Here is a 25,907-nt window from a genome sequence, read left to right as displayed (position 1 = left end):
GTGTCTGCTCCACGACTGCATTTCTGGGTGACCATCCAGACCTAATTTTTCCCTGACATGGATACAGTACTTTCCCACCAGAATGGAAGCTTCAAGAGAGTAAGGATCTGGGTCCACCATGTGGGATCCTATTTCCCCAGGACCCAGCTTGGCCCCGAGTAGACAATAAATAGGTTTCCAGCATCCTTTCCAAGTGTCATCTTAATGATCTCAAGCAGCACCTGCGTTTCATGATCGCACTCTTTACAGCAACCTGAGGCAGGACACAAGAATCAAGGGGCTTTTCTGAGGTCAGATAGCCAGAACAAACTTAGGAGCTGTGATTCATGGGAGCCTGGGAATCCAGCCCTTCAAGCTCCTGATCCAGGATCCCTTCTGCTAGGATGTCCACATCGAACGAATGCTGTCCACAAGTAGCCAAGTGGCACAGTTTGCAAAAATAACCAAGCCCACGCCTGCCCGCTCTGCAGCCAAGTGGCCTCACTCAGCCGTTAATTTGGTAGATCAGCTGTGGAAGGGAAGGTCGTTTTCAAAACAGTGAAGTAGGAGCGCCTGGGTGGCTCAGTGGGTTAAAGCCTCTGCCTTCAGCTCAGGTCATGATCCCAGCGTCCTGGAATCGAGCCCTACATCAGGCTCTCCCCTCTGCAGGGAGCCTGCTTCCTCCCCTCTCTCTCTCTCTACCTGCCTCTCTGCCTACCTGTGATCTCTGTCTGATAAATAAATACAATCTTTTTTTTAAAAAAAAAAAAAAGTGAAGTGATTCCTGGTCAAAAACACATGCCCTGTGCTTAACTCACAGTATAAATACAGAGACACAGAGACACATGCTATCCTTTGACCTCCAATAAGGAGACTTCTCTACAGAAGACAAGCAGCTTCCCAGGGCCAACAGCGACTGCAGGATAGGGCTGTCCCACTCCAGGCCTCGTTGCCAATGGCCAGTCTGTGGCTCCCCCGAGCAGCATCTGCACTGACAGGCCGCTTGGCAAACTTGGACTCGTGGGCCACATCTTAAGGGAGACGCCATCAGCCACCTGGGTCTCAGAGAGACAACAATTAAAATCAGAGCTGTCTCCGAAGGGAATGGGCAGAAAAAACTTGACCAGGCCATTGTTCTGTCATGCCTGTGATATCCAAGAGAATACCACTATAACGGATCCTGAGGACTTGGCTCACTTAATGGGTTCTTCTGGTCTCTTGTCATTTTTATTCCTCTAGCTTCTTCTTTTCTGGCCCTTCCTCAATTTATAATCTTGGATGTTTCTGTATGTCTCCACAACCCCTTCCAAAGAAAGACACTATATCAACCTAATGGAAATAAATATTAATATTCATGTGCATACTTAATATCCAAATCCTTTATGAGTGAGCCATATGGGGAGAAGGCATTATATTATTTCAGGTTAGCTCTAAGGGACCATGCAGTGAACACCAAAGGACATTACTTAAGATCCTAAAGTCAGTAGAAAAAGAAAGGGAGCTTAGGAAACTGGGCCCTGCCTCTAACCAGTAGTCATATGACTCAGCCCATTTCCTAATCTATAAAATAAGAAGTTCAAAAAATTAGCTCAAAGCTATTTCATGTCTAAGTGAATTAAAATAATAATGGTCAAAACCACACATTACATGCCAAAGCGATGTGTGTGCTTTACTGTCATCAACTCACTTACTCCTCTCAACAACTTACGAAGCACATACTATTATTAACCCCATTTTATGGATGGCAAAATGCAAGCACAGAGCAGGTGAAAGACTTGCCCAAGCCCAGCCAGTAAATAGCAGAGCCAAGATTTGAACCCAGGAAGTTCGGCCCGAGCGTCTGAGTGCAAACAATGTGCTGTTTCATGGCATGGGTATTCTAGCATTCCAGAGTGGAAAAAAAGAGAAATTACAGTAGTGCAAATTCGAGTTAAATTAACCACAGTACCTAGCATCAGCAAGCAATCCAGAGTTAATAACCCAGACTATTCAAACACCAGTAACTACTCCCTTATAAAACACTCTCTCCAAAGAGCACAGTTAAACTTTTTCCTTAGAAGAGCCCAGGAAAGTATTCACTAGCAGCCCATCATGGAGCTGATTTTGGTCCATCAGTCCCAAGTGTGGTAAATACAGACAGTTTTTAAGAAGTACCTTCTTAATAAGGCTCGTTTGCCTCCTGGCAAATTTTACTTTTGTCAGCTAAACTCCCAAGTAATTTGGCTCTTATTTGCAGCTTCAGGGACTGTACGCACACTTATTACCAAACTCAATTAGCTCATTGTTTTCCTTCTAGAAGATGCAGTCCCGGATGTGCACCGTATGAGATAAGCCACAAGATGGCACTCTAATATAGGAAATGAACTACGGAGCCGGGCTCTAGAAGATCATCATTAGCATTTCCAACCTGGATCTTCTCCCCCACATAATTAAAGGACACTTCACTCATGCAAAGCACTTTGCTCACAACTGCTGTCTGGCCACAAGAGCTTCTGTGCACTTACTTTCTGAGGAAATCTTCCAAACCCTGACGACGCTGATCTACATGCTGGCGATTATTCATGTTGAAAAACAGGTTTTTAGATGGAAGTTCTGGTAGTTGTCTTATGAGAAAGAAAAAAAAAATTTTAAATCATCAAATCAAGGTGGTTTAGTGAAAGCAAATTACGTGTGAGAATTGTCATGTAACTATCAGATAGTTGTGTATGTACAATATGGCACATATAGTTACATAATAAGGATATAAGAAAATCAATTAACTTAAAGAAAAACCCATTTTTAAACATTTTTTAGACCTTTCACGGTCAATATCCAGCTGGGGAAATTCAAGTGGTAAATTTTGAATTCAGATGTAGTAGCTACAAAACTAACTCAAGTTATATATTGCAATCAAGAAGAAAGCCTACAAAATCCTTCATATATGATGTATCTTAATGCCCGACAAATTTTTAAATGTTGGCTGTAATAATAAAGTCTCCTCAGTATCTCTTATTTAAATCACTTACACCAGCAATGCATTACTTTGGAGTCTCTGCCTCAGCCACACAAATTCTCGGTATCTTCTTCGCACACAGGATGTTTTCATGGTAAAACACATGCTATTGGTCTGTTTAAAGAAAAAGAAACATTTAAGCCTCACTTAAGGAGAAAAAAGAGTTTTTTCTTACATTTCTAACTCACTATATATACACCCATATGCCTTTTTAATAGGATTTTTAAAAACCAAAAGTAAATCTGTATGTATTTTTGTACTTTTTTTTTGGTACATCCCATCTTGTACAAAACCCACCTCTGAAGACCAGTGGGGTGACATCAATGAGCAGTGTCCTGAGTCCCGAGGTAGCCTCCTGCTCACCTATTAGTGCTTTCAAAGATGAATCATAAAAATTAAACAAATCCTGAAGTTTAAATGACCAATAAAAACTCAGGGTCATCCCTTCCATTTTAACACCATCATTCCGTCCGTGGCACTGCAGAAGCCTTCGGGAATTAGAGAGCCCTTCTTAGAGCCCTTGACATGATACCACAAAAAGTCATCATATCCTTGATATGGCCACCAGTACAGATCACACAAATCATCAGGCATCCTGAAATCACTTTTGGGGGGGCGGGTGGTAGGGAGGAGTGAAATTACCGCAAGAGCTGCTATAGCACCAACCCAGACATTTTCCTGCACCCAAACCATGTTTATACCCTGAACATTCTCAGCAGACTGCTTCCCTAACTTATGCCCAGATTTTCTTCTAGAACCTATCAGTGTCATTGATCTTACTTCCAATGTTCTAACTTGTTGAATGGTGGGTCTTCTCTCTCCTATGTTTATCTTTTGTCTGCATCTTGGGAGGGTCTCCTCTGACTCTGCCGAGCTAGAAGCAGCAGCCCCCCGAGAACCACCAGGATCAAGGCAGACACGCCCATCCCGATGGGATTCTCTCTGTGTAATCATGGTTGTCTGCTGCTGTGATCAGGATGTCTGGGGGGAGTGGGTGCTGGGGGCTGACCACGGGGAGGAGAGGCTGTGTCTACCACAGCAGCTGCTCTGGCCCCCACAGGGGGCCCCACACAGCCTAGGAGTAAGTGGGGGCTGGGCTGCCTATCTGTATGCTGGGGAGCTCTTCGTCCGGTGACCTCCAGGTGCAGAGGGTCACCAGGGTGTCCTGAAATCACTTTTAAACAAGAGAATGCGTCCTCCTTTCCTATGGGATGTGCAAGGCAGAGTGAGGCGTGGTACAGAGGGACAAGCATCTGTGTGGGGAACCCACATGCCAGGCCCGGCTCTGATACGGAGCAGGACACTCAAACTCCAGTTTGCTGAACGGTAAAATGGGGATGGAGGAGGACATACCTATTTCATAAGCACCTGGCAAATATTATCTATTAATATTATTATTAGATAGGAGATGTTGGTTTCCTTCCAACTACCTTACGGCAGACTTCGGAAAAGCCATCTACGACAGAGTCCCCATCCTAAGCAAAACAGCAGTAAACCCAAGACTGAGTATTTAAGGTTTCTCCCTTCTCCTTTGTGCAAACAAGAGACTGGCAAAAATCTGTCTACTGGTTTTTCAAGATCCCTATTCTCTATATTTAATTCAAAATTCTATTTCATAACCTTTACATTGCCAAATGAGAAAACTGCTTGCCCCCAAGAGTTATATTCTTTCAAAATCGCTATTATTCTATCACTTAATAAGCACCCAGCAGTTGTTTTCATTGGCAAATGTAAGTGACTTTGGGCCAGAGTTCTTCAACTGTTCCCGTGAAACGTATGGCACAGTTCCTGCTACTCCTGAGCTTGATAAAGTTAGAAAACCTCAGAAGGCAGAGAGGTAAAAACATTTGCCTCCAAAGCAGCTACTGGTCTGAACCCCAGCACCTTTGACAATATGGCAGCAAATGCACCAGATGGAGTTTGCGGCGCAGTAATGTTGTATGTGTGGATTTCAAAGCACACCAGGGCCTCACTCTAACGAGACCCTCGGGGACTAAGACTGCAGGCCATTGACACCAGAATGGTGCCCTAACAAGGCCTGGGCAGACATCTTCTCAGTGCTCCTGCCCCAGAGAGGACCAGGCCACTGCAGGGAATCCTGACACCTCGGGTAGGGACTCGGTCCATTTCAACTCCCTTTCATTTCATGTCAATAACATGGAAGCCAACTGGAGAGCCATCTGGTACCTCCACCAGACAAAGGTCCATCTGTAAGTCCTTCAACAGCAGGAGAAGGTCAGGAGAGAATATACTGTCCACTAGTTTAAAATTCCCAATAACGCTAAGATTTCAGAGTCACCTGGTATCATTTCCCCTTAAGGTTAGTTGAAATGGGTTAACCCCCAGCTTCTCTACATGCAAAGCTTTATGGGTCTGGCATCTGAGTGAGGCTCACGAGAGCTCTCCAGGCCCCTCCACCACCCACTCCTAATCAGAAACAGGTATGGACAGTTTAGGACCAGACTATGCTGAGATCACTCATTTATTAAGCTCCTTTAAATGTATTTGCTTATTTCTGCTATCTACCAAGCCCAGAAGATCTATACATTGTTAATTTATTAACATTTCAGAAAAATGCCGCAACACCATCAAATAATATTGGAGGAGCCTATCATTTCTGGCACAAGACAGACATTTCTGGAATTACCTTACGCTATTTACGTAGCAGAGAAAAATCTATGTTTTCATTAATCCCTGAGGATAATTAAATTTCACATCTACCATAAAGTGTGATAAGGACCGACATATTTTTTAGAGGAAGTTAAAAAGGTACTAAAGAATTTCATTTCATTTTCGAATGCTTAGTCTTACATACTCATGTTACAATTTTCTACACAGAATGCATATTTGGTATGACTTTATGAGTAAAAAACCAAAGCAAAATCAAAATACAAGATATACCCTGGCAGCAGCCTTCCATGCAATCAACAAAAAAGCAGTTCTTAAAAAAAAAAAAGGCGGGGGGGGTGATTTTATGGCTGGTGCTTGGGTTCCAACAGACCAATTTAACTATTCACAATGGGAAATTAAAGGTGGTTAAATTTTACTTCACTTGAACTATATAGTCACAGCTAAAAATCGGAGTCTATTTCTATGCTCCCAAGAGAATTCTGCACTAAATCAGATGGGAAAAGTGACTATCTTCATGATCAGCAGCCAATAAACTATAACTAGCCTGCCACTGGTCTTTGCAAATAAAGTTTTACTGGAACACAATTATTCATTTATGTATCGTGTATAGTTGCTGTCACCCTGTAGCAGAGGAACTGAAACATTTCAAGAGCAAATACATGGCCCACAGAGCAGAAGACATTTACTACCTGGATCTTTATAGAAACAGTCTGCTGACCCTTTTTCAAGATGATCACAGAAAGCCACACATCACACAACGTTACTTGAAAGATTATAATGAAGTATTACTTCCAAACAAAGTACATCATTTCTAGTTATTTACTGACATTAATTACTCAGAATCTAGACTAAGGCAAAATAATTGCACATGTTCATTTCCTCCTTTCCTATTCTCCATATAAAACCACCACACATCAGTTTTCCAGAGAGCTCTACATCCTTTCAAAACCTAAGATTTATCAGGCAATATATTACCCAGAAATATGCTATAACAGATCATAAAGAAATACCATTAATGAGCTATAAATACTCTTTAACTGTGAATTTTAGATGTATTCACATATTCATACATGAGGGCAATAAACATTAAAATATTAATATTAGCGAAGGTACAAGAAGGAACTCAAATGAGTAATTTTCCAGCTTTAGGAGCCTTCTGACTACTATGTTTGAGATACAGGCATTACTTGTAATCATTCAAATCCAGTTGAGTTAGGAACAATCGGTACAAATTTCAAGTATAAGAGAGTGTCCCATCAGATGCGTGCCACCTAAAAATTGCTATGATCTCTGTCAACATTGACTGCATACTTACATGGATACAGATCTCATAGTCAATATAGGAATGCCAAAAGTCCTCCTTCTGGATCCGAGGGTCTCGAACCCACACGCTTACAAACTCCTGTAAGGGCATCATCAACAAAGAGATGTCTTTCAGAATCGTGAGCAAGGCTGGAAAGAGCAGAGGGAAGTGATGGCACAAAAACAAAACTGAAATGAGCTGTGGTCATGAATTCTTTAAAAAAAACGAGAAGTAGAGCTAATGAATCAGGCACCGCAGGAAGTCCAAAGGCACTTTTGCCACAAATGGAATTTTTTAAATAATGCAAAACCAAGCCAGGTGCCCTGCTTGGTAGTCTTACAGGTTATGGGATGGTAAGAAAGTGTACTCAAAAATTAGGCTGTCATTTTTAATCATGAAAAATACGTTCAGATTTTTCTCAAATCTCAAAAGCAGCCACTTCTTACTTTCTTCATCTCTCTACATGAAAATGAAATCACTCCCTCGAACAAAATATAAAAGACTAGCAAAGTTCATATGAGAAGCAAGCAATGGGAGATGAAAATGATTTTGTGTAGGCAGCCAAGCTTCATGAGAATAAGCAGCGAGAACTTATTAAGAGAAGGATGAACACGTTTTACCCCATGCTTTTCTATTTTAAAAAATATATTTTTCCCCATAGTAAATCATTTCATCTTCATAATAACTTCCTGTTATAGGTAAAAGTTAGCGATATTAAAAAAAAAAATTCATGGCAGAATTCATTCCTTTTTAAAGAAATTAAGATTTGGAAATACAGGATAAAGTTTAAAACACAATACTTTCCAAAAAGCGCTCTCTACTAAATAAGCTTAGTTTAAAAATAGGAAAGCATGTACAACAAATGATCACGTATGGCATAATAAATTTTAAAGTATAATTTATTCACTGGGTGATCATAAATTTGCTAAATGAATGAATTATTTTATTTTATTTAAAGATTTTATTTATTTCAGAGAAAGACCGTACGAGAGAAAGTGAGCATGAGCGGGGGGGGGGGTGCGGGGGGGGGGGAGGAACAGAGAGAGAGGGAGAAGCAGACTCCCTGCTGAGCTCAGAGTCTCTCAACCCTCCCAACACCACCCCCCAACCCCATGGGGCTCAATCCTCCCCCGCTCAGCCCTGAGATCATGACCTGAGCCAAAATCAAGAGTCAGGCAATCAACTGAGCCACCCAGGCACCCCTGAAGATTTTATTTTTAAGTAACCTTTACACCCAGCATGAGGCTCAAACCCAATACCCCAAGATTGAGAATTGTGTGCTGTACCGACTGAGCTGGCCAGGAGCCCCTAACTGAATTTAATTTTAACCATTTTAACTTTTCATCTAAAAACGGGGCATCGAAGATGAAATTCTAGACATTTGTTACTGCCCTGTTTTAGCACATCTGAGAGGCAGGCTATGAACTCCAGAGCAGAAGCAGAAGGGAGATGATGGTGTTTTCTAGGCAGAGCACCTCCATTCTGTCACACAGATCATAAAACGGGAATTTTCCAGAACAGAGGGGCTTTTTTTAAAGGCAAAAAAATAGTTCACATTCCCTTTTGCCACCTATCAAGTGTCACCTTCTAAGAAAACATACACTTCGGTCTTGAATTTGAGACTTCTGCCTCATGCCCGCCCTCAGTCTACAGGGATTATAAATTAATCTTCCCCAAAGTCTTACTTTAAAATCTTTTCATTCTGTATTTTTAAAGTCATTTAGAAGACAGATAATAAAAATGAGATAATAATATAATGATGCTCTAAACATTTTTGGCCATTATTTCTCAAAAGCCCAAGAAAGTCTAAGAGAAGCCGCCTAGAGAAACTGGAACAAAATCCGGGCACGATGCCTTTGTGCACGTTTCATCTCTGTCTCCAGTCGGCGTGCATGTTTAACTCACTTCCCTGAGTGCTCTGCACACACCTAGAGTTCTTAGAAGGAATGAACCTGTCATCAACGAATCAATAAACAGAAGGTCAAACAGGTTAGGAAGAAAAGACCAGAGTCCAGAGTAGACCACACTTATCTTCCCAAATCTACCCCCCAGGCATACACTCAGGGCTGCCTTCAGACTTCCTGGGCCCTAGATACTTTGGCCTTCAAAAGTTTGATCTAAAAGTGCATATTATTTTTCTGATTTTAAAGGAAATTAAAACATTTTCCTGGGCCCCTAAAAGCAAGAGCAGGCCCTGGTCACCACTGTGCCTATGGAGAGTCAGTGGAGCCCACACTAAGGCAGAAGGCTGGTAAGAGTGGCCAAGGTTATCCTGTGCCACCCCTTCCCGCCCCGCCAGCCGGAGGCACCCAGTCATCGGGTCACAGGGAACCATGTGCCCTCACAGGGTGCGGACAGCTCCATTTTTCCACTGGAAAGGCAGGAGTGCTTGAATAGACCAAAAGGGAAATTAAGTATTTCCGACGGCTGAATGTTCTACATGAACAGCAGAAGACATGTACCTATTACCGAAACAGTGGGGCTTTACACAGATGAGACAAAACTGAAAAGAAAAGGAAACCCACTTCTCAACATGCCACAAAATTGTGATTTAAAAAAAACAAAACAAAACAAAACAAGAAAGATTCTCAACTAAAACTATAAAACCCACAGTTACTACAGTATCACAGAACCCCTGAACACTTGACACACTATTCATTGGTGATGGTGGCAATGACAAATAGTTCTGAAAAAAAATCAGGGCTTCTTTCCCCGTTTCGTTGCAACCGACCAACTGTGAACTTGGAAGCTTTGAGTAACATGTCCCTGTTCACGGAAAGAGCACTGACTTATGGTCACAAGACTAGAGATCATTTACCCACTTTCTAAATTACGAACTAATTCATGGAACCTCTGTTTCCACATCTGGAAAATGGGAATAATGCCTGTTCCAACCTCTCTCAGCTGTTTGTTAGGAGTATCAAATCATAAAACACTGCTGAAAATGCTGGGAAGTTTTTCATTTAGTGCTATGTGAATGGAGGGGTGCCTGGGTGGCTCGTTGTTTAAGCGTCAGACTCTCGATTTTCACTCAGGTCACGATCTCAGGGTTGTGGGACTGAGCCCCGTGTCAACCTCCTTGCTGGGTGTGGAGCCTGCTTAACCTGCTTAAGATTCTCTCTCTCCCTCTGCCTCTCCTCCCCACCCACACCCTTCACCCCCACTCCTTGCTTATGCTCTTCCTAAAAAAAAAAAAAAGTTTAAGTGTTACATGAACATAAAGTATTATCACAAAGAAAGGAAAATGCTTATAAACCCAAAGCATTGAGACCCTCCCACAGACACTGGCAATAAGCAATTAAGCTAACCAACTGTATGTATTTTTTAAAGTACAAACTATTAAGAACCCAGCAGCAGACACTCTAACTCTGTTAATTTCTCAGTGAAATATAGACTGACCTAAAAATTTCATAGCACTTGCTCAGAGCAAGCCCCTCCTAATATTTGTAGAAGGAATGGACAGCATAATGGCAAATTACAGTAAAAGTCTTTTCTTCATCTCAGTGGGTGGGAATTCTCAGACTCTACTACTATTATTATTCATTAGGTCTAATCTTTACATAGGGTAGGGGTCTGTGGAATACATATTCTAAAACCACGCTGGGGAAGAAGACTTTCTGCTACGAACAGCAATGAATTTCAAATGCACACTCCAAGTTAACTACAGTGCTAAGACTGCAAATATTTTTTTCAATCTTGAAAACGTTTCACCTGGTAGGAGAGCTAAATGTCACTATTCTTTTGTGGGTGGTGAGCTTTTCCTCTCTCATTCTCTCAAACATTGCCCGGACAGCCACCCCCGGCTCCTGTTCTTCACACCCTGTTGCACTTCCAGGACGATGGCATCCAAGCATATGGCTTCAAGCACCCAGCATGAGCTGAGGATCTCCTCCCGGTCCCAGTCCAGGCATCTCTACACGTACGTACCCAGCCTCTTGCCTCCAGGTCCCAGGAGCATGGAGTTCACACCATCTTGCTCACCATCTCCCTTCCAGCAAACCCGCCAGAAACCCAGTTACCCCAGACTTCTCTCTCTGACTCACCTCCCAAATCCACACTGACCAAGTTCTCAAGATTCACCCTCCCTGAACCCCCACAACTCTATCCCCGCTGCTACTGCTTTGGTTCAAGGACCACTCATCCAACACTAATGCATGGGCTGCTGATGGATCTCTGGGCCTGTCCCCAGTTCATCCTCCACACTAAGACAAGAATGGCCCCTAGGCACACATCTGGTGATGTCATTTTCCTGCTCAAAGTCCTTCAAAGCCTGTCCCATAATCTTCAAGATCAAGCTCAGACTCCTCAGCGAGCACAACAGTCTTTCACGTTTTTCACTCTACTCATCTCCAGAGGTCCCCCTCCATGACATGCCAGTTCCTGCCTCCGTGCCTTTGAACATACTGTTTCCTCCGCCTGGACTGCTGTCCCCAATCCCCTTCGTGCTTTCTTGTCGCCTTCCTCTTGCCTTCATTTTCTGCTAACTCCAATTTCTTTTTCAAAATGCAACTCAGTCTCTGGCAATCCTCTCATTCACCCATTCTGATTAACCTGATCCTCCTCCAGACCCCTAATGCCTCTGGGCCCACCATCGGCACTGTCCCTACTCAGCACAGCTCGCTGGGCTGCCTGAGGCCTGCAGGCCTCCTCTACCAGATGCTGAGCTCCTTCAGGGGAGCACAGGATGGGAGCGGCCTGGCACGGCCAGTGCATTCCGTTAGTATCATTTAATGAAGAAATGAAAGCCTGCAGGAATGAATGATTCAGGAAAAAAAAAATGAGATCAAACTTCAGTTGAAATAAAATCCTCATCCACTTGGGTTCTTGGACTCCGTGAATTAACGATAAGTTATTTAGCAGCTGGTCTAAAGTTTATCTTAATTTAACAAACCCCTTCCTCTAAGGGTGTGCCAATTAACAGCATATGGCTCCATGAGCAATGTTTAAGATCTATGAGAACACACTGTTTTTGAGCACCCTGAAGAACTCCAGAAGCACCTATTTACATAGAAATAATTGAAAATCATTCTGATAGCTTCAATAACTTGGGTCCCCTAAGACCTGTACCAGACAACAATTTGTTTGCCTAGTTGGAGTTAAAATATGTACTTGAAAGTAATAAAAGTACATTTATTTTAAAATATTCTATAATTCAGATGGGCCTCCCCTCCCCCACCCCGCAATTAGTAGGAATTAGTGAAGTTTCTTGGCGCTTCCAGCTATGAATAGCACACCCAGGAAGCCAAGGTTCACCTATAATCTCTTAATTAGACGCATCCCTCACGAAGCTGCCCACCATCCTTCAAAGGAATGTTGACAGCCTGTCAGCCACAGAGGACAGCTCCGAGATCCACACCTAGAATCATATGGATTTCCTATGAAAATTGCTTCAGCAGCAGCAGTTAGTCAATTTAATAACCTTATTAAACACTTTAATGACTTCTTGGGCCTAATGACTATATCTAGTATGAAGGAAGAAGCCAGGCAGAGTAGAATTAAAAATTTAAACTAACAGATCCCTACTGTTCTCCATGTGGGAAAAGGCTTCTGAAGAAAGAGACTGCTAGACTCTTTGAAAAATCTAATTCCTGTGTTCTCTTATAATCATCGCTCTTTGATTTCGGTGCACCCTGTTCCCCACCCCCTGCCTGACACACACCACCACCCCAGGTTCAACCTTTGTCCATTTATCCCTCGACCTTGGCTTCTTTCTTTTCCTTAGCTTGGATATGAGATGAAATTAGCCATAAACATAGCTGTATTGTGTTGTTTTACACATGTTTCTCTTTAATCTTTACAACAATCCTAAAGGGTCAATAACATTATCATCCCATTATACAGATAAGGAAAGTAAGGCTTCTAAAGCTGAAGCAACTGGCCCAAAGCCAAATGGCCAATAGGCTGAGCTAGGTTTCAAACTCCCACCTTGCTCCAAACCTGTGTTCTAGCATATCTATCTAGTAATTCTTTTAGCAATGACAAATCCTAAGTAATTTCCATTTTCATTGCAATTTTATTATTTTGGAGGGGAAAAATTACCATCTTCGCTATTAGCTAAAATACCAGTTCAAAAAACATGGACTTCTCGAAGGCTTTCTATCCCATCCTTACCGCTCTAGCCTCAAGCACAGTGTTAGCACATAGTAAGGCCTCATGAAATGTTTAAGAATTAACCAACCAATTGACGACAAGGATGTTTCAAAAACAAAGGATGTGCAGATATTGTATGCTGAAAATTACAAGATGCAGCTGAAAGAAATAAAAAAAGCATATACTCCCTTGGTCTATATCTATGTGAGTATATGTCTATACCGTGTTCATGAATTGAAAGACTCAACACAATAAAGAGATCAATTCTCCCCAGTTTGATCAATAGGGTTAGTGCAATTCCTGTATAAATCCCAGTTAGAGTTCTGAAGACACAGATGAGCTTATTCTAAAATTTACATGGAAAGGGACCCTAGAATAGCCAAAACAACTTTGAAAAGAACTAAGTGAGAAGAATCCCTCTCCCTGATGTCAAGGCTCACTAGATAGCTACAGTAATCAAGACCATATGATACTGGAAGAGGTACACAGATCCAATGAACAGAACAGAAAACCCAGAAATAGACCCCTACACTGGGGCGCCTGGGTGGCGAAGTCGGTTAAGCATCTGCCTTTGGCTGGATCCTGCCCAGGAGCCCAGGGTCCTGGGATCAAGCCCCACAACCGGCTCCCTGTTCGGGCAGCTAGTCTGCTCCTCCCTCTCCCTCTGCCTGACCCTCCCCCTGCTTGTGCACGTGTGTGCGCATACTCTCTCTCTCTGCCAAATAAATAAATAAATAAAATCTTAAAAAAAAAAAAAAAAGACCCATATAGTAATGCCCAACTGATTACTGACAAATGTGTAAAACCAATTCAATGAAGGATAGACAGCCTTTCAATAAGTGGTTCTGCAGCAATGACATATACAGGCCCAAGATGACCTTCTACCTGACCCTTGTATCTTCTACAAAAATCAATTCAAAATGGATCATAGACTTAAATGCACACATGAAACTGTTAGGAAAAAATATAAGAGAAAATGTCTGGGGCCTGGGCCTAGACAAGGAGTTCTAAGATTTGATGCCAAGAGGATAATCCACATAAGGAAATGGTGATACAGGACTTCACCAAAATTGAAAGTTGCCTCTGCAAAAGAACCTGCAAAGAAGCTGAAAAGACAAATGACAGACGGGAAGAAAATATTTACAAATTACACATCCCTCAAAGGACTTGTACCTAGACCCTATAAAGAACTCTCAAAACTCAACATTTTGGGGGCACCTGGGTGGCTCAGTGGGTTAAGCCTCTGCCTTCAGCTCAGGTCATGATCTCAGGGTCCTGGGATCGAGCCCCACATTGGGCTCTCTGCTTGCAGGGAGCCTGCTTCCTCCTCTCTCTGCCTGCCTCTCTGCCTACTTGTGCTCTCTGTCTGTCAAATAAATAAATAAAATCTTTAAAAAAAAAAACTCAACATTTTAAAAAAGATTTTATTTATTTATTTGAGAGAGGTAGAGAGAGAGACAGAAAACACAAGCAGGGGTGGGGGATTGAGGGAGGAGAAAGAGCAGACTCCCCACTGAGCAAGGAGTCCCAGGCAGAGCTCTATCCCCAGGACCCGGGGATCATGACCTGAGCCAAAGGCAGATGCTTAACCAACTGAGCCACCCCTGCTCCCCTCAAAAGTCAACATTTAAGAAAAAAATGAATTCAATTAGAAAAGAGACAGAACACTCAAAGAGCCATTTTACCAAGGAGGACACAAAGATGGCAAGCAAGTGCATGAAATGTGGTACCACGTCATCAGCCGTCAGGGAAACTCAGCTGGCCACCATCATGTGATACGACATGCCTAGCACAGGGGCTGCTGGTGGTTCTGCTCTAGCATGTTAGCCACTTTGACAGGTGTGTGTTTTTCCCTACTTTTCACTGTAGCCCAGCTTTATAGTACTGTAAACCTAATCATGTGCTCCTCATAAGAATATTTACTCAGATTACAGGGCGCATGGGTGGCTCAGTGGGTTAAAGTCTCTGCCTTCGGCTCCGGTTATGATATCAGGGTCCTGGAATCGAGTCTTGTATCGGGCTCTCTGCTCAGCAGGGAGCCTGCTTCCCCCTCCCCTCAGCCTGCCTCTTTGCCTACTGTGATGGATCTCTCTCTGTCAAATAAATAAATAAAATTCTTTTTTTTTTTAAAGAATATTTACTCAGATTACAGAAAGATGAGTAAGGGGGACAAGGGCTAAGCAATAAGAAACTCTAGGTGTTAATGAGTATTAACTGTTCAGAGCCTTGATAAGAACTTTCTATCATAAAAATGAAGACTTGTTTCATTTTATGTTCGTTTTCTCAGGATATTTCTTTTTCCTCTATTCCAAAGGATATTTTACACGCTTATGTATTTAAACCAGGGACTTGTTCATTCATTCACTCAATGAAAGAGCGCCAACTCTGTCCACACTGTTCTAAACTGGAGCGTTTAACCCATGTCTTATTCAACAGGGTTCTGTTCAGGACTCCCACGTAACAATCTTAAAACTAAAATATAGCCCATTTTACACACTACATTCTTTGCAAATAACAAGCTTGAAAGCAGAAGGAATGTATTAAGTAAGCTTCCTGTTTCTTAATAATAGTTATGACAAATCACCTAAAAGACATACTACGAGGGATATTACTTGCCACTTTATAGCGTGGAGGGTATTTAAATGCCATGCTCTGGCAGCTTTGAATGATGATTTTTAGGAAAGCTTTTTATTACTGCAGGAGAAATAACAGTGGATGAGATTCACTTAGACCTGCCTTTTATGTGATTTACAACAGTTCATGCTGTTGCAAGCATCTTTACACAAGTATCATCCCAAATTAAGGAGTTACCTTTGTATCTCATAACACCTTAGGAAAAGTGTGGTGGAGAGAGCCATCTTGTGCACTAAGAAGTAACTGCTGGGGCACCTGGGTGGCTCAGTGAGTTAAGCTGCTGCCTTCGGCTCAGGTCATGATCTCGGGGTCCTGGGATCGAGTCCCGCATTGGGCTCTCTGCTCAGCGGGGAGCCTGCTTCCCTCTCTCTCTCTGCCTGCCTTTCCGACTACTTGTGATTTCTTTCTGTCAAATAAATAAATTTTAAAAATCTTTAAAAAAAAAAAAAAAAAGAAGTAACTGCCAACCTGTGTTGAACTACACCACAAGGACACAATCAGCAAACTCCAGTTTGTGAAAACCTCTACAAACAAAAAATGCAGTTTCTTCAACAAATAAGTTGCAAAAGGGGAAAATAACAGAATAACAGACTTTAAACAATGTATTAACTAAGTGCAACGTGTGGTCTCTGTTTGAATCATGATTAGAACAATAAAACATAAATATAAATATATATATATACGTGTGTGTGTATGTGTGTGTGTGTGTGTGTGTGTGTATCCCTCCCACCAATAGAATCAGAAAAACTTGAACCCTGACTATTTGATGGTATGAAAGAATTAACTCTAATTATTTAAGGTGTGATAATATGGCTTATTCCTAAGAAGGGCCATTAGTTAGACATGTGTACTGAAATACTTATAGATAAAAATACACAATGTCTAGAATTTGTTTCAAAATAATTCACTGTCTGATCGCAGGAGAAAATGGATAGTGGGGGGGGATAGTTTGGTCATGAATTAATAATGTGCTAATTGTTGAATCCCTAGGTACATAAGGGTTCCTTATATTATTCTCTCTGCTTTATGTTTAAAATTTTATAAATGAAAAGTCAAAACTAGAGAAAGTGAAAGGAAAGAAGGCAGGGAAGAAGGGCGGGGGGGGGGGGGGTCCTCCCAAGGAAACCGTTCGTTCCCTTTCAGAAAGGGAAGTCGCAAGTGAAAGCAAGTCAGAAACATAGATCTGATCTGAAATGCCAACCATTTGTTCAGCATTTATTGACACCATTAATGTAACGATAGCCCAATACTTGCCAAGCTTAAAAGATATGATTTTTTCATTATTAGAAAAATAAAACATCTATGCAATTCAGGAAAGATATATAGAAAATTTCAAAAGCAGATGAGTACACCATGAAAATAAAGCCCCCTACCTACTGGACTCCCAGTTTTTTGCCTAACTAAGGCAGGACTTTTATATATTTTTTGTATTATACATATATAATATATATTTTATATTATATCTACATTATTATATATGTTGTATATTATTATATTATATATTACTTATTATATATTGTTACATTACACCTATATTATTATATACATTATTATATTATTATATATTATATATATACTTTATAACACAAATGAAAGCATAATATAAATACTGTTTTATACCTTGCTTTATTTACTGCACAATCTTTTAAAAAACCTCTAAATGAGGGGCGCCTGGGTGGCTCAGTCAGTTAAGTGCCTGCCTTCAGCTCAGGTCATGATCCCAGGGTCCTAGGATCAAGCCCCGAGTTGGGCTCCCTGCTCTGCTGGAAGCCTCCTTCTCCCTCTCCCCCTGCTTCTGCTCTCTCTCTCACTCTCTCTTTCTGTCAAATAAATAAATAAAATCATTAAAAAACAAAACAAAAACCAAAACCAAACCTCTGTATGTGAACATATATAATTCAGTGTGGTTTCTTTTAAAAAAGAGTGTTCATTTTAGAACAGCTTTAGATACACAGAAAAATCTCCATCTATCCTACATCTAGTTTCCCCTATTATAATATCACGTCACACAGGCAAGGAAGGAAGGAGGATGGAATAACAAAACAATTCATTGTAGCGAGTAGGAGAGTGCTCTGTCTTGTCACTTCCCTTTATAGTCCCCCACATCAGAGGACCCAGGGGAAGGCTTGCTTATGGGATAGTCTTTAATGATATTCATTGGTTCCAGCCCAGTCAGTTTCCAATCAGTTTCCCAATAACAAAATCAGGCTTTCCTAGAACAAGCCGAAGAGGTTCCCATCAGTCAGCACAGGCATATCCCAAACATGTCAATGTTAAGTTTCCCTCATGTCTGTCCCTGCAGGGTCCCGTCTCCTCCCTTGGTGGCAGGGTCCTCGAGGTGCCTGGAATTCCCCTGGGTGCACCTGGGTCTGCTCCAGTCAGTATATCCATTGCCACAGTATATCCATTGCTCCAGTCAGTATATCCATTGCCACAGTATATCCATTGCCCCTAAAGTGTCAGTAACTGGTCGTTGCTGTCCAGTGTGAAGTATGCACACTTTGAAGAAAAACCCTTATCCTAATGGCCCAGATTTCTGGAGGCAGAATTCCACCACCATGACCCAAGACAGCAGGGGAGATATACACCCTGTGCCCAAAACCCACACACACAGAAGGGGTTTCAGCCTACCCTTCCGGTCCTATCACATAGGCAGGGCCATCCCACTGACACCACAGGAGCCTGGGACAGAGGAACAAACCCAGTGCCTTGGAGGGACCAGAGTGTGGGACCTTGTGAAACACGGTCCAGCAGGAGCGAACTGTTTATTTACCCATCACAGAAGAGGAGTTCAATGTAGCAGAAAGCGAGGGTCTTTAGCAATGCAGAAAAACCAGACAGCTTTCTCTGGACATTGGAACATAAAGAAAATAAAAAATGCCTGACTCCACGAAAGACAGCCTGAAACGTGTATCCTGACACAGCCACCTGCATTTCCATTAGGATCCTGGGTTCTGTCTCATTAAACAGAAGAGTTGATTCAGTTGGGTCCATCTAATTATTCTTATTAAAATATGTAACCATAATATTTTAATTGTAAATTAAAGTTGCATGCATGAATGAATCTGAATTCATTTTAATTTTACAATGGCCTAATGCCAAGGCCTTTTTATGGGGGAAGATCCATCAGCTCAGATACTGCTCTCCTGGGAATCCAGACCAATGTGCAAATGGAACGTGTTTAACTAACAGGGAAGACTCTCGCTCCCTGTTCTGCTCTCTCTAGATTTATTACAATAATAAAGCTATTTTAACAAGAGAGACTCCATTTGGTTACCCACCCCCCACATCTATTAAAAAAAAAAAAAAAAACTTAACCAAACTTCTAGGCTGGAACTACCAGTTAGGTGGAACTGTGTCTCTCCTAGGCTGTCTGAATTTTAAACAAGGATGGTAAAGAGGTCTCAATTCATGTGCCAATGTCAAGATTAATTAGTAAAGTCTGCAATGGGCACCGAGTGGAAAGGGGTTTACACACACTGCCTCCTTGGTCTAGATGCTAGGACAATCGGTGATGTCGCATTCTGCCCTTACATATGCAGTCCGGTGGGACTGGAGTTATTTCCACTAAACGATAACCAGGCACTAGGATATTTAAAGTCTCAGCCAAAACCTCCTCCACTGCTAACTGCAGCAACTACAGGGTAGGTGGTGAGATAAAAATACTTTTTGTAATTGAGGCTTTAGAAAGGCCTCTTCTTGACTTCTAAGCAGAGGCCTAAGGATAAGCAGGAGTTAGCCAGTCAACAGGGAAAGAAGTCTGGGGGATGAAAGATTATTCCAAGCATTGAGGAAACATCTGTGAAAGCCCAGGGGCCCTGGGTACACAGGGCGTACAAGTCTGCAGAACAAGGTCCAGAATAAGAAGTGAGAAGTGCATCGGGGGAACAGGGAAGGCAGAGGATGAATCTGGGGAAAGAAGCAGAGTCCGATCACACAGGGCCTTAGAAACCACATTTACGAATTTTGACTTTGTTCTAAGAGCAATGCGTTAGATGCCAGGAGATCATTCTGGCCACAGGCAGACAATGGACTGATAGGTGATGAAAAGCACTATATTACAATACAACTAGAGGCACGTGAGTGGTTCAGTCGGTTAAGTGTCTGTCTTCAGCTCAGGTCATGATCCCAGGGGCCTGGGATGGAGTCCTGCATCGGGCTCCCTGCTCAGCGGGAAGCCTGCTTCTCACTCTCCTACTCCTCCTGCCTGTGTTCGCTCTCTCGCTGTCCCTCTCTCTGTTAAATAAATAAATGAAATTTTTTTTAAAAAAAACATTAAAAACAATAACAACAACAACAACAACAACAAAAAAAACTCAACAATAATACATCCAGAACTTAGCCTGACTATGCTGAGCTCTTGCTGACAGAGGATAAACTTCCAAACATTTAATCTCTTTCTTCTTACTATTGTTTCCCTTTTCAGTTGAAGGACTTCCTAGTTTAAAAATTCCTTAATGTTAAAATACTATTATATAATTATTTATAGTAAAAGACTTTTGGGGGCACTTGGGTGGCTCCAGTCAGTTTAGCATCTGAATCTTGATTTTGGCTCAGGTCATGATGCCAGGGTCATTGCGATGAGGCCCCGGGTCGGGCTCCCCACTGAGCACAGAGGATGCTTAAGATTCTCTCCTTTCCCTCTGCCCTTCCCTCCACTTGTGCTCCCCCCACCAAGGAAATAAATAAAGAAAACCTTTAAATGACTTTTTCAAGGTCAATAAAATACTTTATGTAGTTGGTTAAAATCTGTGTAGCTTTTATTAATTAAAGTGAGCTGGTAATAAAAATGAAGTGATTAATCCAACTGAGCAAAAAATGTAAAAAATTAAAAATTAAAAAAATTTCAAGTAAACCTTCTTCTAATTGGGGGGAAAAAAAGTCTTTGTTGCTTTCATCGACAGTTTTTCCCCATAAGAGAACAACTTTCAAAATGTGCCTTTGGATGGGGTGCCTGGGTGGCTCAGTCGGTTAAGGGTCTGCCTTCAGCTCAGGTCATGATCTCAGAGTCCTCAGATTGAGCCCCGAATCTGGCTCCCTGCTCAGTGGGGAGTCTGTCTCTCTCTCTCTCTCTCTGACTCTCAAATAAATAAATAAGGTCTTAGGGGGAAAAAAATGTGCCTTTGGAATGTGCCATTGCTCACACACCCTCACTCCCCTGGCACGGCCTGCCCAGCGGCCAGGCCAATGTAGATTAGATGTGTCGTGAAGAATTCACCTCACCCAGAGGGAGGTCTGGCCTCTGCCCTTGGCCTCTGGGAGGTGATCTCCAGTCCCCTGGAATGCCTTGCCTGACAAAAGTACCTTTGCTAGCCCGGGCTTTGGCCACTGGCCAGTCCAACAATGAAAATATGATGGGGGTTTAGGACCACACGGTACCTACTTCAACCTTTGGAGGAACCAGAGACTAACAATATTAGCCTGACCCCAGGTGGAGTGGATACTAAAAGTCAGCCACGCGGGCAGTTTGTGACTGAACCCCAGTAAGAACTAGACACCAGAGGCCCTGCTGAGCTCCCCTGTGCATATCATCATACACAATGGCGGCAGCGTGACTCCACCAACTCTGTAAGGAGAGGACGAGCTGCGGCTCCACATTTGGACCTGGACCCCTCCCCAACTCTATCCTCTGCATCCCTTCCCTTGGCTCATTCTAATTTGTGTCCTTTCCCTATAATAAAGCATAACTGTGAGCATAACAGCTGTCTTTGCAAGTTCTGTGCATCTTCTTGTGAATTAGTAAAACAGGATGGTTCAGGGAACCCCTGAAATTGTCATTAGTGTCAGAAGTGAGAGAAGTCATGTGGGGACCTACAGTGGGGCCAACTTCACAGAGAAGGGATTTCCTGAAAGAAACAGCCTGATCCCAGCTTTATTTAATACAGAGACAGGAGAAAAGTCTTGGTATTGTATGGGGTTAGCTCTATAGGGAGGATCGGGGGACTGACTAGAAAAGGATGCACAGTGCCTTCTGGGGTGCTGGGAACATCTGCACCTCGATCCGAGTGGGGTTACACAGATGTACACATAAAAGATAATCTGCTGAGCTATACACACAAGATTAGGACATCTGATGCATTTTACCATATATATGTTATACCCACAAAGTTTAAAAACAAACAAACCAAAACACTGTCTTTGAAAATAGGGGAGCCCCAAAAAATAGTAAAAAGAAAAATAAAATTTAAAAAAATGGGAGAGCCCATCCTAGAATTAAACAGCAGAAGTGGGTTCGATTGATGAGGAGAATCTGAACCCAGAGACAGGGCTGAAAGACACAATGTGGGATCTAGCAAAGAAGCTTCTGGAAGGATTCTCTGAAATGGATTTTTTGAGTTGTACAGTGCTTTAAACCCGGGCAAGGCAAACAAAGGACCATGTGGCTGTGTGCGTGTGGGTGTGTGTATGTGTGTTTACTCCCTAAAAGTTCCTCTGCCACTATTCAGTTTCATTGGTCTCACCTAGTGACAATGTGTGTGGTACAGCAGTAGGTAGGGTAGGACAAATGAGTACTTCCAAGGAGCACCTGGGTGACTCAGTCAGTTAAGCATCAGACTCTTGATTTCTGCTCAGGTCATGATCTCAGGATGTGAGATCGAGCCCCATGTCAGGTGGGTATGGAGCCTGTTTAGCCTGCCTAAGATTCTCTCTCTCCCTCTGTCCTTCCCCCTACCTCTCTCTCCCTTAAAAACAAGCAAACAAACAAAAAAAAAAAAACTTTCAAGGGAGGGGGCTACTCAGCAAAGTGTTGGTGTGGTGATTGTCCTGCCCTCCTCCCAGTTAGTTGAAGTTCCAGAAGCTGGGACAAGAGGCCTGGGAGAACCATCAGGCTGGGTTCATTCAGGAAGGGACAGTGTTCTCTGAACTGTGTGGAACCAAGCCAACAGATCGAAGAGGCAATAAGCAAGGTAAAAGTGAAACTAATGGCAGACAGGTCCCTTGGGTTATTACCAGAGGTAGGGGGATTCACGCATGAGGCAACAGAGGAGAAAACCAAGAAAGTCAGAGGGAGGGAGTCAGAGTCTGGGAGAAATGTGAGTCACAGAACAAGATACTTTTATAAGCAGCGGGTGGGAGTGAGCTAAGAGCCAGCTCAGTCACTGCAACCAAGGAACGAGGGCTGAGGACACACCACAGCTGGGGAATGTGGGGGGCGCTGGAGGAGGCAGGCAGGTGTTTTATTTTTTCATCAGCCCTCCTCTAGGAGGCCCTGTAGTGTCTTGACTCCCCACCACAGACTGATGGTTAGTGAATGAAGAACTAACCTGCAGTGAGTCAAAATGCATGGACTATTTATTTTTGGATTTGCGATGACATACCTCTTTCTGTTGTTCTGGAAACATCTTCAGCACAGGACACAATCAATCTGAAAAATAAGATACCAACACTCAGTGATTTGAAAGTTCCATACTGGAGCAGGTATGTCGCTCACGGCCTCCCACCAAATCCTGAGAGCAAAACTCTCTGGCTACCCACAGTCTCTGGAAGATGAACCTCTGCTCCTTCTTCCCTCCTGTCCACTGCTGACCAGACCAAGGTGAACCTCAGGCTGCCTGGCGACGGGGAGTCCAAGATGTGGCAAACCCAAGGCAGCTGGATGATGGCAGGCACTCAGACCGAAAGGCCAGGCAGAGTCTGGCTAGAGTTGGAGCTCTGGTGAGCCAGAGGCTGGACGGGGTCGGGAGCAGAGTGGCCAAGAGGGGCTGGTTGGCAAGATAGAGAGAACAGAGATGCCCAGAGAGATCCACCATGGAGAACAGCGCTGATGGCTTTACCAGCAATCAGACCTTCAAGAAACAGGTCATTCCTGTGAAACCTAAACCACTCCAGAGTTCAGACAAGAAATGATGTGGCCCCAAGAGGGGTGCAGGTCAGCACCTTGACTGGAGTCAGTACCACCAACCTGAAGGTTGCTCTCAGGCCTTGACCGTTCCTGAGGTTGTCCACTGTATTTTAAACGTCACTTATTATATGAGCTCGTTGGAGTGTATACCTGGTCCACGTCCAAGAAAATCAAAATCCCCTGACTATATCCATGCGTATGGATTCTCACAAACTGAAAGGTGGCTGTGACTGTATGGTCAATGTCTGTCTTTATTTTGAGAATATAAGTCTGACTCCATTTTCAGGACACTTTTTACCATCCACAAATACTTTTGAGTCTACTAATGTCCTTGGCACTGTAGAGAATATGAGGAAGCAAGAACGTGAGCTTCAGCTTCCAGACCCACATGATGGTACTGCTAAGATGTCCCATAGCAGACAGAGGAAAGGACCTCCTGCAGGGAGAGAGTGGACTGTGGGGACAGGCTGCACGATTTCCAAGGGGAAGATGGTTCTTGTCACCTGGAGGGCATGGAAGGACCCACAGAAAACGCAGCAATGTCAGTGTTCATGGAAGGAAGAGGGAGTTTCAAGGGAACAGAGGGGACAATCGCATGCACAATGGATGGAGAAAAGCATGATAGAGAGTCATGAGGCAGTGGGTGGGTCAGTTCTACAGAGGGAAAGGGACAGTGGAGGGGGGACTGGGTTGAATTGTTGCTGCCAGAAAAGATATGTCTGCATCCTAACCTCCAGAACCTATTTGGAAAAAGGGTCTTTGGAGACATAAATAAGAATCTCAGATGTGATCACCCTAAATTATGGGTGTGGGCCCTCAATGTGATGACAAATGTTCTTATAAGAGACAGAAGAGGAGAAAATCCACACACAGAGGAAAAGGCCTCGTGAAGACAGAGGCAGGGTTGCTGAGCTGTAGACACAAGTCAAGGACACCTGGAGTCACTAGAGGCAAGGAAGAACATTCCTGTAGAGCCTCCAGAGGGAGCCCAGTGCTGCCAACATCTTGATTTCAGACATCTGACCTCCAGAACTGTGAAAGAATCCATTGTTCTTGTTTTAAGCCACCAAGTTTGTGGTAACTTCCTTGGGCAGCCACAGCAAGCTCATGCAGAATGGGTCTGCCGGGATCCAACAGGAGAGCTAGGCTGGCACCACAGCTGTGGAGGGGGTGGGAATTCATGCGCTCATGCAGCACTCAACAAATACGGTGCTCCTAGCAGGTGCCGTGTGCTGGGCTAGGAACGGGTGCACAGCGGAGCATGGCCTACACCCGGAGCTTGTGAGATGACTTCAGAACTATAATGTGGAAGGGATGGGAAGGGAAAGGTCAGCTGTTGCAAGAATGGAGGGACAGAATGGGATGGGGGTGCTGGGAAGGCTTCACTGAGCAAGTGGCACTTGAGTTGAGGCCCAAAGGAGGGTACGATTTAGCCAGGAATGCAAAGAGAGAAACACATTCTCAGCAGAGGGACTGGCGTGTGCAAAGGCTAGAAAGAAGAGAAGCCTGAGAGATGGGTTCTTGAAGGAATTCCTGTAGTGCATAAACCTCAGACTGAAGGCTGTGTTCATCTCAGGGCTGGTCATGTTTCCTACACATGCTGTTCTGCTCTACACACCTGAGCCACTGCCTTCACCCCTTCCAGATCCCCTGCAAACTCCCACTGCTCTTCCATGATTCTGCTCAGAAATCACTTCCCCTCTCCTGCCCCCACTCCCAGCCCCATCATAGGTCCCCTGCCATCAGCAACCTTGCTTGCATCACAATTATTTGTATTTTCTGTCTCCCCAACTGATTCAATTTCTCCAACACAGCATTTCTGTATTTTCCCGTGTCATTAAATTTTGGAGCCATCCTGTGAGGGAGATGCCAGCCTCCTTACTATACAGGTAAGAGAACAGACAGACCAAGGTGCCCTCACACAGCTCATGAGAGAACTCCAGTCCAAGTTCATCAACTCAAGCCAGTCTACTTCCCAAGGCTGTTCTTTCCATTGCCTGAGGCTGCATCCATGACTGTGTCATATGAAAAAATGGGTCAAAGTTTGGGTCTTAATCCTCCTTAAAGAGCTTGTGCTTTTCCCACATAGGCGGAAGGACACTGCAATCCCAGTAGAGTGCCGGCCACCCTGAGATGTTACAGACCAAGTAGCAAGGAAGTTAGGAAAAGAAAGTTTAAACCAGTTCCAAAACACCACAGAGAACCACAGAGTCGACCTTTACTATCTGAAATCATAGGAAGAGAGGTAGAAGGGGGAGGACTTCCATTGTCTACTCTACAGACTTCCATATTGTTTGAATTTTTCTAGTTAACACAAATTCATTTTATACTTTTTGAAGTAAGAACTGTTTAAAGAAAATTAAACTCCATAATTCAATTAGAATTATAACATAAATTAAGATTTTTATTTCATGTAAAATAAATAGCAGATTTGA

The 25,907-nt window shown here is 43.1% G+C and overlaps 1 protein-coding gene across 4 annotated transcripts in view; it reads right to left on the bottom strand.

The window, feature by feature from the left end:
- SNX10 (sorting nexin 10) overlaps positions 1-25,907 on the bottom strand; it is a 71,862-nt gene that overhangs the window by 6,982 nt on the left and 38,973 nt on the right. For all 4 annotated transcript variants that reach the window (XM_059171404.1, XM_059171405.1, XM_059171406.1 and 1 more), the window contains 4 exons: positions 22,949-22,995; positions 6,918-7,004; positions 2,985-3,085; positions 2,484-2,582 (listed from right to left, as the gene is read on the bottom strand). In XM_059171404.1, the coding sequence (XP_059027387.1) occupies positions 2,484-2,582; positions 2,985-3,085; positions 6,918-7,004; positions 22,949-22,972 (311 nt within the window). In that variant the 5' untranslated portion in view covers positions 22,973-22,995. The remainder of the gene's footprint in view (positions 1-2,483; positions 2,583-2,984; positions 3,086-6,917; positions 7,005-22,948; positions 22,996-25,907) is intronic.

The sequence above is a fragment of the Mustela lutreola genome, chromosome 4 (assembly GCF_030435805.1).
Source record: "Mustela lutreola isolate mMusLut2 chromosome 4, mMusLut2.pri, whole genome shotgun sequence".
NCBI lineage: Eukaryota > Metazoa > Chordata > Mammalia > Carnivora > Mustelidae > Mustela > Mustela lutreola.
The sequence above is the reverse complement of the archived record's forward strand: the minus strand, read 5'-3'. Positions and strand labels throughout refer to the sequence as shown.